The sequence below is a fragment of the Rutidosis leptorrhynchoides genome, chromosome 2 (genome assembly GCF_046630445.1).
Source record: "Rutidosis leptorrhynchoides isolate AG116_Rl617_1_P2 chromosome 2, CSIRO_AGI_Rlap_v1, whole genome shotgun sequence".
Taxonomy (NCBI): domain Eukaryota; kingdom Viridiplantae; phylum Streptophyta; class Magnoliopsida; order Asterales; family Asteraceae; genus Rutidosis; species Rutidosis leptorrhynchoides.
The window spans coordinates 435,212,781-435,226,659 of NC_092334.1; the positions used below are offsets into that span (position 1 = coordinate 435,212,781).

Consider the following 13,879-nt stretch of genomic DNA (forward strand, 5'->3'; position numbering starts at 1 on the left):
CGGAGGTGGTTTAATTTAAAACGCAAGGACTGAGACGTAATTCAATCTCTATGTTCAGCAAACCATTGACCTGATGATCCCATATATGTAAACCACTTTTTTGTTGTATCTATATATAAATGAACATCAGTAAACCTGACTATCAACATAACTAAATGAATCTATTCATAGCAAAGATGCATGTAGATATGGACAACATATATATGTAGAATTTGCAATATATACGTACATCCAACCCCAGGTAGTTGAACAGCTCGAAAGCAAAGAATATTAGTATCAGTAGTAATATATAATTGAGTGACCTGATTTATAGTAGAAGGTGATATAAAGTAACTACCACGGAAATGGGGTTTAAGTTTTTGACAAAAATACTTAATAGAAGTAGTTAACATAAAGGGGAAGAGGCAGTCGCGCGATACCTCTAAATATTTTGGTTAAGGTTGTGGAAGGTCTCCTTGTAAACGACGTTTCTTGTGTAGTTATGAAGCCGTCCCTGACTATCACCAACGATGACTATTTTTAGACCTTTAGGGTTAGTGACTCTTGAGAGCGCGACGTATAGTTGTCCGTGGCTGAAAACTGGTTTTGGCAAGTAGAGGCCCACGTAGTCTAGCGATTGCCCCCGGCTCTTGTTAATTGTCATGGCGTAGCAGGGCCTAACTGGAAATTGAACCCGCTGCATAACAAAAGGCCATTTTGTTTGGGCGGAAGTTAACACAATTCTCGGTATGATGACCATGTTACCTACATGTGAACCGGTAATGATCCGAGCTTGAATAATGAATTTTTGGAAGTCTGTGATGATGAGGCAGGTCCTGTTACACATGCCTGCACTCGGGTATAAATTTCGCAGGAGCATTATTGGTTGACCTATCTTGAGTTTGAGCTTGTGAGGAGGTACTCCGGGAAAATTTAGTTTATTTAAATATTCGACCGGGTACGATTGGTGTTGATCGATTGAATCGGTTGAACCCTTGCATATTTCATCTGAGCTTTTGTATGTCATAGTTTGTCCCTGCAGTTTCTTAAACATATGTTTGTTAATCTGGTCTGCGTCATCGTTCCGGGGTGTTAAAATTGCTCTCTCACTCAAGTAGTCTTCATTTTCGTGGTTTTCAAGAAAATCGGGGAAAATGGTATCTACAATCGCATCAATTGGAGGTTTATCTGATTTAACCATGAATTCGTCGGGGATCTCGATCCATGTTGGTTCCTCTTCGCCATCTTTACAAACCGCCGGTACCTTACCGTCTCCAATATCTAGAACCCATTTATTGAATTGCTGTTTTCGAGGGTCAACTTGACCATCTGTTGTATATTCGTTGACCCGCATAATGCGGGATAGCGTGTGTAGCTGGCAGCTTTGCCATAACTCAGATCGGTTAATGCATGCTTGTACAATTTCCTGTCTCTTTCCTTTTGGTATGACGGGCAATATTTGTCGGAAGTCACCACCAAGTAAAACTGGGACTCCGCCAAATAGTTTGCTTCGGTTCGCCTCATTTTTAGCACCTAAAATATCTTTTAGCGTTTTGTCTAAAGCCTCGAATGCAAACCTCTGAGTCATGGGAGCTTCATCCCATATGATTAACCTGACTTCTTGCATTAGTTCTGCAAGGTGTGTTTGCTGTTTGATCCCGCATGTGCTATTTTCCATAAGTTCAAGAGGGATCACAAATCTACTGTGGGCGGTCCGGCCTCCCGGTAAAAGTAGCGAAGCGATACCTGTGTAAACAGAATGTTAATGTTTTTGATTGTGTTTAAAAATGCAGGTAGCGTATACACCGTTAATGATGTTTAATGGTTTATTGTGTTAAATATTTTTATAATATATAAGTAATAGGGTTTTTTAGATGTCCCTGTATAATGAATTCTAAGGTGTGGAGAGGGCTGATGGAGTAACATAATAAAAATTAACATCAGACGGTAAACGATATTTTTGGTAGGTAGTTCTTTGACTTACGCCAAAAAATGTGAGCTAAAAGTAAGACAGCAATGTAACATCATAATGTTAGTCATATAAGGAGGTTTATATAATAAATTGGTAGAAATGAAGAGAAGTGATAAATCGTATTTGTAATTTATAATATAACGTTTTTGAATTTTAAAGATAATTACCTGAAGATGCAACGGCAAGTGCTATTAGTTTCTCGGACCTTAATTTTGTAAGAATGGTCTTGTAGACAAAAGTTTTCCCGGTACCTCCGGGACCATAGAGGAAAAAAAGGCCACCTGTTTGTTGAGTTACCGCTGAGAGGACTTGGTTATATAGCGCGAGCTGTTCCGGGTTCAGGCATACGTACAGGTTCTGATGTTTAGTCCTTAATTCAGCGAGATTGTAGTTTAACTCTTCGCGAATTAGACGGTTGTCTAGTTGTGTCAGGAGGGCTGGGTCAGGTTGGGGTAGATCCGGGAAATCACTTAATGATTTACCATGTTTGTTCAAGATGTCTTGAATTTCCAACAAACAATAGTTTTTAAGTTGCGACTCACTGAGGATCAAATCAGGGAAGTTGTAGAGTTTGCGTTTTTTGTAGAGGATGTCTTCGGCCAAAGCCTCCCAATTTAGTTCCCACAGGGTCAGGGGTTTAGTTACATTGCAAAAAAGTAAAATCGTGACAAACAAATCCCGGAGTTGTGCACCAGATGCCCATAATCTTGCCTCAGTTATAGCTGTTGTCCACTCTCTATCGTCATTGATCAACCCATACGCGAAACACGCATCTTTAAATGTGGGATGCAAAGTTCCATCGACGGTACGTATTTCTTCATACGTTTGGGGGCCCTTTACTTTGTTTAACAACAACCTGAGATAATAACGCTCGCCAGATGCTGGGTGTGAGTAGACGATGCGTCCAATGCAGCTTCCCTGTTTTCGACGCGTCCACGTTTTCGCGTCCTGATTCCAAACATAATTTTTAGGGATTTTTGCATAAGTAAGGTGTCGTGCAGAGGGGTCTCGTTTGTTAAGCTCAAACCAATCATTGAACATGGTTTCTTTGATACTCTCCCTATGCAACAGTGCAGGTAGGTTTTCTGAATCACGCAATGTGATTGTATGGTGATTCGGTAGATGGTACGACAACTTTATGACCGATGGCTTGGAGAAGTGAATGTCGTATGAAAACATTCTCCAGACTGCCTCACACGGGGATAGATACCGGCAGTCCAAATAATTCTTGATTTCATCGACTTCAGTAACCAGTTCTCGTGCGGATCCGTTGGACGGGCCGAGGTTTTCTTGAATTACTATAGTTGCTCGATCGGGACCTTTGTTTAAGTATTTAAATAAGTACTTAATGGCCCGAGATCGGTTACACCATTCTACGTTGATATGAGCATTGTATTTGAGAAGGAGATATCTATTATAAGGTACAACAAAGCCGTTGTCAAGTGTGCCCTTTCCTTTACTGACTTTTATTCCAGTATTTCGTCGTCGATAGTGTGCGTATCCATCCTCATCTATGGTTGTTTGTGCGTTGAAGGGCTTTGGGAAATGTTTAGAGCACTTTTTATCGATAATGCAAGGTGCATCCAAGATATTCCCACCGCATGGACCATGTAACATGTATTCTGTAACAGCTTTATAGGCATCCGGATCGTTTGTTTTGGATGGGATTTCAGCGGAGATGATATCATCGATGTCTTCCAAAGTCTTACATTTAAAGTTTGCTGTTAGCCAAATTAGCATATGTACATGAGGTAATCCGCGCTTTTGAAATTCAATTATATAGATGCCTGCAAAATAATGTGACAGATGGTTAATTACATCCTGCGAAATGCAATCGTTCTCTTGTAACGGGTTTCAAATGCGTGCCCACTGATGTGTCAGATGGATGTAGACAATGGTGGTGGGTACGTAGCCAAAACAATAACAAAGTACATGGTGAGCACCACAACTAAACTACATGAATCAGGAGATTATAATGGGTATAAAAGTGTGTTAAAGTGACTTTATTGGCCTGGAAGCTATAGTTTCCAAAAATTTACTACCATTTTAATAAACAAAATAACACAGGTACATGTTTCAACTAAGAATCTGTACCCTCAAATCTATTTGCACATCTTCTGTAAAGGGTGACTTTAGGATACTGCGCTTTTTTTTTTTTTCCAACAACAATATTCGCTTGTTTGAGATGTTTTTATAAATTTGATATAAAGTTGCATATCTGAACACAGTGGCAGAAAGTTACTTATTGATAATGGAAAAGATGTCTCACATACAGATGTGTAAAGGAGGTGTCTTAATGCGTTAAAAAGTTGTACCAAAACAGCCCAAAAAAAAAAAAAAAACAAAAAGGATTTCATGCTCAGCAAAATATCAAACCATAACAGCCCACCAAGCCATTCAGGCAAGTGTTGGAGTCATTACAAAGTGATGGTTTAAGTTATGGTGGGTATGGGACTTTTAAAGGATAAATAATTAAGAAAAGGAGGATAGAATGATATACCTGCTTCGCATGTGCCAAATATGTGAGCTTTCATGATATCAGCCATCATGGCATCGAGCTTTTGTTTGAACACTCTTGCTACAATTTCGGGTCTATCCGGTGCCCGTTGACCGTCAATATAAGAAAGCATCGCTTCAATTTCGGGCCATTTGGGGTTGGACGTGAAGGTGATGAACAAATCAGGGTTATCAAATTCTCGACACAACGCCATTGCATCCTGGTAGCTCTGAACCATATAGCGTGGGCTACCTGTATGCGTGGCCGGGAGAATTATCCGCTTTCCAATTGCGCTCGCCCGGGTGTCGCCCCGGGTAACAGCGTCGCAGACGTTATTGTATAGGTCGGTGCGGAGCTCATTTTGATGATTCCTAAGCCACTTCAGTCGCTGTTCTTCGACCGCTGTGTAAGCGTCCACTAAATATTGTTGGAATAGCCTTCCACCTCTAAGGATAGTTGTCCCCTCATTTTCGCGTTGTTGAATTCGATAACAATAGAATTCTCGCATTGTCACATAACCCCGGTGAGTTTTCCGTCTGCCACTATTAGTATGGTATGCTATTTGTTCGTGGTACCCTGTTTCTCCGTAGGGAAATAGTAAAGGATACTGCAATGCCATGTAGAGTTGGTGAAGTTCTGATATGCGTTGGGGGGTGAATTTTTTTTTTGGACAATAATATCCCGAGCAGTTGTGCACTGACCAAAGTCGCTTGTTATCAACGCTGCAACCTCGGCCACGTTAGGGGCGTTATACTGACGCGTATTTGTAGCCTTAGCAATCAAGCGGAGTTCAAAGTTTGCGGTCGCATTGTTAGTAGCCCAATCTCGGGCCATGCGAAAGGCCTGTGCAACCGCGCTGAATTCATTTAACATTAGAATCAGATTGTTGGTGATGTTTTCATCTAAGGGCTGACTTGATTCGGTGCCCACAAAAGCAGACATACGGTTTCGTGCTTCATTCTGTGTGTCGTAAAAGTAGAGCTGTGCATACCGTGGAGGTCCCCCTTCCTCCGGTAAAAGTGACCCAATCCTGTGGTATGTTTGGCCACTAATTCGAAATGTGTAAGGACCGCGGCCACGGTTAATCGAGTGGTCAATCTTGGCCCCAAAAGATGTGAATGAAAACATACTGTTGTAGATCCTAATTTGCTCTCTGAATTTGGCTGTGGAGTGGTCACTATAGTTGAGCAATCTTTTTAACACCAAAGAAGGCTCTTTAAGCTTTGGGAGAAGTACTTTTCCATTTTGGCAACAGAGGGAGAATGTTGGCGTGGTAGTTTTTTTGGGTTTGTTACTCCTTTCCTCGTACCACATTGTTGCATGACAAAACATACACGTGTAGGAAGGGGGGCCGTGGTTGTGGTAAGATACAGGTACACCGGCAATGGAAAGTAGGGCATATTGTTAGCGGCTGGGGATGTCTAGATGTACAGGGAATATTCATAATATCAGTCGTTAACAGCCCCTGTAGAAGGCGAGTAAAGTACCTGAGGAATTTGCCGCCTTTTTGGTTACGGCCCTTTTAGTCTGCTGAGAGAGTGGCCGACGCGTACCTGGGTGGGTAGAAATTATGTTAGGGAAACTAGGACTGAACCGTGACCAAGGCGTAACGCGTAGTGTGTGGCAAACCTGTGGGGTCGTTCGGTTGCACCTGACCCCTGGATGTCGCGGGTGGTGCTGAGAAACTTGTTGTGACGGTCGGTTGTGGTTGAACGTTGTATGTGGTGGCTGGGCCTCCTGAAATGAATTCAGTAGTGAACATTACCATCAATTTACTTATATGATATAACGCAAAGGCTACTATTATTATGTTGTTAATAATTATTATTATTAATAGTATTAATTTATTAAGTTCATTATATATTTGTAATAATTTATATGGTCAATAGGCAAGTTGTTGGTTATTTTATTGAGTATAATTATCATGATCCTTCAAAGTATAATTTATATGATTATTATAGGTGCAATGTGTTTCTTGAGTTTGCCAACTAAAACGCTATGGACTTACTGAAATTTGAACCCAGGTGTGACTCATAGTGTGTGACAAACCTGTGTGGTCGATCGATTGTAGCTGACTGCTGGATGGGATGGGTGCGGCTGAGATACCTGTTGTGCCATTCGGTTGTATTTAACCACGGGATGTGGCGGCTGGGCCTCCTGAAATGGAATCAGTAGTTACCATTACCATCGCGTTAGTTATATGATAAAACGCAAATGCTACTGTTATTATGTCGCGACTAATTATTATTGTTAATATTATTAATTTGCTAAGTTTATTATACCGTTGCAATAATTTATATGATCAATAACCGAGGGTTTGTTTATTTTGTTGATTCCAATTATGATGTTCCTTAAAATTATAATTTAGATGATTATTATAGGTGCAATGTGTTTGTTGAAAGTGTAAACAAAAACGCTATGTACTTACTGAAATTTGAACCCAGAACGGGCCCGACAAATTGTAGTCCAGTAAACCGTTGGAGCTGACCATGGATCGTGGTATTGATTGATGCTATATGGAGTGACTGGAGCAGCATTTCTGGAAAGGGGCCAAAATCTTTCTCAGCACTGATATCTGCTATGAAATAAACGGGTGCCGTTAGAAAGGTGTCAGTATCAATACCAAACCCGAGCTGCCATAAGTTACATTGTGTGTAAATCTGGAATTACCTGCTTCCAAATCCCGTTTGTCAATTAACTTGAGAGCACATAACGTTTGTGTTTTCCCAAGCGGGGTAGTAGTTTTTGAGGAGCAAATTGATAGACCATTGGAGGCAATTTCCGATGCGGTGAGGTTCTGTGATGGACCTGTGGAGCAGGGGGGCGGGAGGGTCAGGTGTATGTTTATTTAAAAAGGAAATTCAGTTTAACGTAACGTTGGTGCATCACATACCTGGTAAATTAGCTGCCGAGGTGGATGTATTTGCATTCGATGCCATGTGAGATGTGTGTATAAGATGATCCACAAAATACATTAATATAGAGATGTGGATGAATGTTTGGAGAGGCCTTTCTCTTTACCAAGGCTTTTCACCTTTCTGGAAAACATTGAATATGGGTTACTCATAAAGTGATAATAATAATAATATAATAATTAATGTGCAGAAGCTGAGTGGTCTATAATATGTCGAAATTATTTATTATATATTAATTTAATAATATTAGTATTAAGCAAATAATAATTACCATGTAGAAACTGAATGGTTATCCTTTACTCCAGACCTGCATTATGTAAAACAGTAGTGAGTTTACATATGAATTTCAGGATGGGGAAAAAAATAATAAATGCCTAGCTCGATTATAATAACTGTTCAAGTGATGTAAGTAACACCGAGTTGCAGATAACTGTCTATACTATGCACCTGCTTTCAATGTAATCATATCCAGACGTACATTTGCAAACTAACTTAAACAGTCCGAGGGCACAACCTGACTCAACCCAGGTGGTTGGTTTTTTTTTTTTTTTTTTGTAAACTGATCTATTTGCATAAACCCTTCATATGGGGTACATGGTTATACGTTTTGTGATTCCTTTTCCCATGAAGCAATATCCAAAATGTACAAAGAAAAATAGTTATTTCGTTTGCTGACGTACCCTCCCAGGGTATGAGTAAACACATATTTGGGTCATTGACTTTTTGTCTTTTTAGTCTCAGTACGGATCAAACATATCTAACATTCATTAACCTTCTGCTATATTCATCTACAGAGTCACCTAAAATAGTTAACGAACGTTCCTAAGTTTCATGAGCACAAAAACCTACTATGTCAGTAACAGAAACAAATTAAGAAAAAGCATGAGTAACTAATATTAATATTATTAATATTAATGTCAATTAATAACAATTAATAACTTTTTACATATAAAACACTACACCGGCAAAGACACATTGAGTGGCATAAGACGTTGCCGGTGGGAATGGATTTCTTACTTGGTGCAATGCTATGGAGATATTGTAAATGAGGGTGAGCGATGATACCTGGAACATGATTTTCGTTGACCCGGCACAACAATAACATGGAAAGGGTAGTGTTGCCGCCTTAAACCACTGGGACACAAAATGTTAAATCGAGTGCGAATCAATACATGTTACTTGCACTTGGGTACAGGGTGTTAGGAGCAGGGAAAAATTAGAAACCAAACGGGTATAAATTTCTTGTTTGGTTAACGGACCTGGTGGGTTCTATAACACAGATTAACAACCACCATACAATGCCATGTAATCAAATTGGGTTCAAACAATGATATATAATAAACACCATAACTTTATTCAAAAACCAAAACAATGAGATTATTTTTTCGGGCCATATCATAAGGCCAAACAGGGAAGCCAATAAAAGAAAACGTGCGTTTAAACTGATAAATAACACGTGTCTTTAAAACGACAAATAACATAAGCATAACTCAGAAAACAGAGTTCTTTATTGCAATATGCAGACCCGTTTCATGCCTGGCTCAGCCCAGCCTTATCCGTCTCGTTTACTGCACCAGCGGGTGGGTCGTCTTCTGAGTCAGACGTTGTGACAACAAACCTGCATTGTACGTTACAGATCAATGTCATAATGATAGTTTATAGGGTAAGCATGGTAGTATATGTAAACGAAGAGCCGTAAGTGTATGGATCTACTGATGAACCAACTTAGGTCTTACTTGCGGCGGCTAGGTCGTTCCAATGCCTTTGTTGGAGTAGAGATTTCAATTGATCTCTTCACCCCTTTTGGAGTTGTGGATGACGGGAGGGTTGATGCAGCCCCTCCCTTAGCAGCTGGATAAAAGGTAGCCGGTTCCACACTTTTGGCCAAGACAGACGCATGAGGCTTTTCATCCAAGTAAACTTTTATGCAATTAAAACTCTCATATGTTCCATGTTCATAGTAGGAGTTAATCTTCAACAGCAAAACTTGGCTAGTAGTAAGCAGATTAGCAAGTGCATTCGGTAAGACTGTTGTGCAGGTCGCCTAAAGGTGCATGTAAACACAAATGTGTTAGTAATTACTGCAGACATGCTATGCGTACATGCTGATATATCATTAGGTTAAAGTTGAAAGTTGTATGCCGGAAATTTTACCGCATCTTGTCCAGCCAACAGGGCCTTAGCAGTTGTCCCAGTCAGCGGTTCAGCTGTTTCATCAAAAAGGACCACAACGGTTTCACCGGTCGAGTCTCGGACATCAAACTGAATGCGAAACCTGTGAGACCATATTGTTGGCAGTCTAATATGTTAGCAAACATTGTGTGCATTGGCATGCTATAATAATTGAAAAAGGAAAATGGACAAAAGCGGACCTCGCAATTGGCTCGGGATCATTTTTGTCACACGATTCACACCAAAAGCCGCCATACTGCCTCGAAATGCTCTTTTTGGCCTCGCAAATACTACAGCTGTTGTAATACCAGCTGTTTTTCATCCTTATGTTGGTGAGCTCCACTTTGCATTTAAAAACATCGGCCTAATTGTTTGCACAACAAATAGGGTGCACAAACATAAAACATAAATAGGAGTTTAAAAAACATACGGCGTACCCAGTCGACATGAACTTACCACATTGTTTTTCCCTCTGCGGGCCAGTCCCAGCAGATCGGCAATGGAACCTTCTATTGGGGCCGGGAACTGCCCTTGGGGAGCCAAATCGCCTGTGACGTCGGGAAACTGCATGCCGCTGCCAGGAAACAAATCATGACATGTGAGAAGGGACTATGTTGCGAGGCAAATTTTATAGACCTCCTTAGAAAGTGTATACCCACCTGATTTTGTTGATAAATTCATCTAGAGTGGGGATCTGAGTGTCGTCAATTATCAGGGTGGCTGACATGCTAGAGAGAGATGTGCCGCCTGCAGAGAGGGGGGGACTTCGGTTAGGGGGGGGGGGTGGTATGTGGAAGCGGGAATGCATAAGGGGAGAGTAAAAATCCGTACCATAGTAGTCCTTTCTAGTAGCGACCGAGGATAAAATGATGCTGTATTGTGCAGGCGCATCGGTTCTCATAGCAAGGAAAGAGTCACCTAATTTGCCCCACAATGTGACCCGGACTCTTCGATGGCTGAGGAAAAAGCAAATTAAAGGGTAGGTTAGAGGAAAGGGTGAGGCAAAACATTAAATAACTGTAGCACTAATTAAAGCCAAAGACCAACCTCTCATTGACCAGCTCGAACTCGAGGGTGCTCGACCCGCTTTTTTGAGGGGTAACGGAGCCCACATTCACAACACACCCCACAACATCTGAAACATATGTATTCAACGTGTTAGCCGGGGGACAGGCGCAAAATACGGAGCTGGGGGGGGGGGGGGAAATTCAGTTGTTGCTGGGAAAAATATTACCTATTAAGAATTGGCCACCATTTGGCTGCAACTCTTCAAAAGGAACGCAAGCAAACGGATGGCGGACAAACCCTTCCTGCGCAGAACCTGATATTCGCCTGAGGAAGGTGGAGCCCTGCAGCTGAATTAGGACCTTGTTATCCCTCAGGAGGCGGTAGTCATCCTTATTGGGGATAACCTCGAATTTGTTGAGCGAGTAAACCGTTCCTTCCTTTAGTCTGGAGATAAAACAGTGAGCTACGGTGCTCCTAGCAGTCAACTGAATCACGTTACCCTGAAAAAGAATAGAAACCTGTTATGATTGTCACTGTTTTGTGTGGATATCCTCAACGAATTCCAATGACTGAGTTGAACCTTTAGGTTCTGAAGCAAAGACATAGGTTATTGTGATTTCAACACATTCTACCACAATTGAAGAACACAGCGCAAAATACGCGCTATTCTCATAATTCAGTGTTCCTGCTACTCTTGCAGCAGAAACTGGGTTTGCGTTTAAGGATGACAGACCAAAAGCATTATATATTATATACACATTTATATACACATATAAAAACATGTAAATAGAGTGAATGCTAAGCAACAAAATTTGGATGAGTTTACAAACTCGCGTTGTAAAAACATTAAACAGGGTAAACCTACATGAATACAAATAGATGACATATTAAAACATTAGGTTACATTTATATAGACATGGAAAATCCTGTAAAATCAGTGAATTGTAACCAACAAATGTTGAAAGAATTCACAAACTCGCCTTCGAAAACCATGAATAAGGGTAAACCTTCGTGAACACAAAGATATACTAAAAGACCTGAACCCCTATATCTAAATAACCATACAATGTACGGTGTTTGTACATACAGACATGGTAAGGTAAGTATAAGCACAAATTTGTTACTAAATCTCTAATCAATAAGACAACATTCATGTGGATGGACCTGATTTTGTTAGAGCAAATGATCCAGTTTTAATAATCCTATATCTGGTAATAACAGTCATGGTGTGCAGTATTATGAAGTCACATTATTTTACATAACATTTGGGTAACATAATCAGTCAGCAAATTTATATACACATATAAAAACATGTAAATAGAGTGAATTCTAAGCAACAAAATTTGGATGAGTTTACAAACTCGCGTTAAAAAAACATTACATGAATACAAATAGACGACATATTAAAACATTAGGTTAAACATATACCTAAAACATTTAGAAGCACATACACAAACACACACACACACACACACACACATATATATATATATATATATATTGAATTCTAAACAACGTAAATGGATACAATGAGGAATCTATAAAAAAACGTATACCTGCTCATCACTTGATATGAACTCAGTACTCAGGTATTTCCCATATTTGGTGTGGGTATCCCAAGTGCGGCATATCATGATTCGAACCTCCGCTTCCTGACCAACCTGCAACTCATTAAGATACGAATAACTTCTTTGGTTAGACTGGACTGACGGGTATTGGATTGCAACTGCCATTGTAATTGTTATATGTGGTTTTTGTAATAATGCATTATACAATGGCTCAGAGAAGTAATTTATAAGGATCTACCATACAGCCATTGTGAGAGAAGATGAAAGGGGTGACCAATCAACTTCCACATAGTAATTGTAGTAACTGGTTAGCACAAATTAATGGGTATTATGTCTATTAACTGTAAATTAAACACAACAATTAATTAACAATGAAGACATTAATGAAATCAAGCTGTTACCAGACAAAATTGACACCGGATATGGAGAATTGACCGACAGTTATGAACCAATTTGGTATCAACGGGGTAATCAATCGGCGGCACAATCAAACTGGCGAAGAAAGGTGTGACTTGGCCGGGTGACGATGCATCGAATCCCTGAGTTATCCGGTGGGGCTTCTCTGGTAAAGGACACATGCAGAAGAATTTGAGACCTCTTGGTGTTCATGGCGGTCGTAGTGGTTGGAGGGGAAGTAGAGCTTTAAATTTTAGGACCGTACAAAAAAAAAATTTTGTTTAATAAAACCGGGGAATGAAAATAAAACACGGGTAACAATCTGATATTATTTAATTATTCTTTAATATGGGAGAAAGGGTTATTTTGTAGATTGAATATTGTCCTTTTTTTTAGATAAAAAGCAAAAACTAAACAAAAATAGCTCATTTAAGAAGCAAAAAATTAACAAAAACAACCTCATTTATGGAAGTGGGATAAAAAGCAAAAACTAAACAAAAATAGCTCATTTAAGAAGCAAAAAATTAACAAAAACAACCTCATTTATGGAAGTGGGAGTCAAGTTTTATAGATATATAGATGCACACTGGAAACATAACCTTGAAACTAATGAGGGGTAAGTCTGCGCGTTGTGACGGGTGTAATATATTTGTGTGTACCTAATTAATTGTTATAAGTGAAATATTAATTAACCATTATTAATTAACCATTAACCTTAACCATATATACTAAACCTCACGAGGATTTTGGTCGTTTTTGCCAAAAAACAAAAACAAACGACAATAAAAAAAAAATTTCACCCCCCAAACTTTTACCACTTTGCAAATTCAGCCCCCATATCACGAGTTCAACACGTAAAATTGCTATTTTTTTTAATAAACTCCACCCGAATTTTTAAACGGGCATATCTTCTCGCTCGCCGCGAGTTAAATTTTTTTGACGCCAACGTTCAACTTGAAATAATCTTACGAACCTAACGGAACTAACTACACGCGAAATGGACGTTTTTCAAAAAACGGTAAATACTTCGGGCTATCTTCCATACATATATACATACACGTAAAATAAACAACCCAAACTACCTACATCATATCGATGATTCCGTTTCCCTTTTTTATAAAATCTTCCCGTCATTAAAAACGCGCAGGCCATTATGTATATTAGATATTAATCCCGAGTATCCAAACACACCCGTAGCAAAACGTTTTTAATTCTCTAAATAAATAACGCTACGTCAACTATAATATGCAACCCGAAAGGTCCCGCGGTATCGCGCGGGTCACTTTTACTAGTTATTCTACTAAAGTTTCAAAAAAGTATAAAAAACAAATGGCTAGATATTAAAAAAATAGCTACATAATTAAACATGTGA

At 39.6% G+C, this 13,879-nt stretch overlaps 2 protein-coding genes across 2 annotated transcripts; both read right to left on the reverse strand.

Moving 5' to 3' along the window:
* Window positions 1-421: 421 nt before the first annotated feature.
* On the reverse strand, window positions 422-4,956 carry LOC139889234 (uncharacterized). The gene is made up of 3 exons (XM_071872196.1): window positions 4,452-4,956; window positions 2,119-3,738; window positions 422-1,725 (listed from the first exon to the last, which is right to left on the reverse strand). The coding sequence occupies exons 1-3, from the start codon at window positions 4,954-4,956 to the stop codon at window positions 422-424; spliced, it is 3,429 nt and encodes a 1,142-aa protein (XP_071728297.1).
* Window positions 4,957-8,715: 3,759 nt separating this feature from the next.
* Window positions 8,716-12,276, reverse strand: LOC139889235 (replication protein A 70 kDa DNA-binding subunit B-like). Its single transcript, XM_071872197.1, has 10 exons — window positions 12,100-12,276; window positions 10,770-11,043; window positions 10,583-10,670; window positions 10,195-10,491; window positions 9,992-10,109; window positions 9,736-9,899; window positions 9,518-9,638; window positions 9,100-9,407; window positions 8,900-8,981; window positions 8,716-8,805 (listed from the first exon to the last, which is right to left on the reverse strand). Exons 1-10 carry the CDS (start codon window positions 12,274-12,276, stop codon window positions 8,716-8,718), a joined length of 1,719 nt encoding a protein of 572 aa, XP_071728298.1.
* Window positions 12,277-13,879: the final 1,603 nt, after the last annotated feature.

Excerpts from the sequence above, each read along its gene's own strand:
- LOC139889234 (XM_071872196.1), bottom strand. The coding sequence starts at position 4,956 with ATGCGAGAATTCTATTGTTATCGAATTCAACAACGCGAAAATGAGGGG. Across the intron at positions 3,739-4,451 it reads ATTTGGCACATGCGAAGCAG|GCATCTATATAATTGAATTT; the intron begins GTATATCATTCT and ends ATTATTTTGCAG. Across the intron at positions 1,726-2,118 it reads ACTTGCCGTTGCATCTTCAG|GTATCGCTTCGCTACTTTTA; the intron begins GTAATTATCTTT and ends CTGTTTACACAG.
- LOC139889235 (XM_071872197.1), bottom strand. The coding sequence starts at position 12,276 with ATGGCAGTTGCAATCCAATACCCGTCAGTCCAGTCTAACCAAAGAAGT. Across the intron at positions 11,044-12,099 it reads TCATATCAAGTGATGAGCAG|GGTAACGTGATTCAGTTGAC; the intron begins GTATACGTTTTT and ends ATTCTTTTTCAG. Across the intron at positions 10,671-10,769 it reads TGGTGGCCAATTCTTAATAG|ATGTTGTGGGGTGTGTTGTG; the intron begins GTAATATTTTTC and ends CATATGTTTCAG.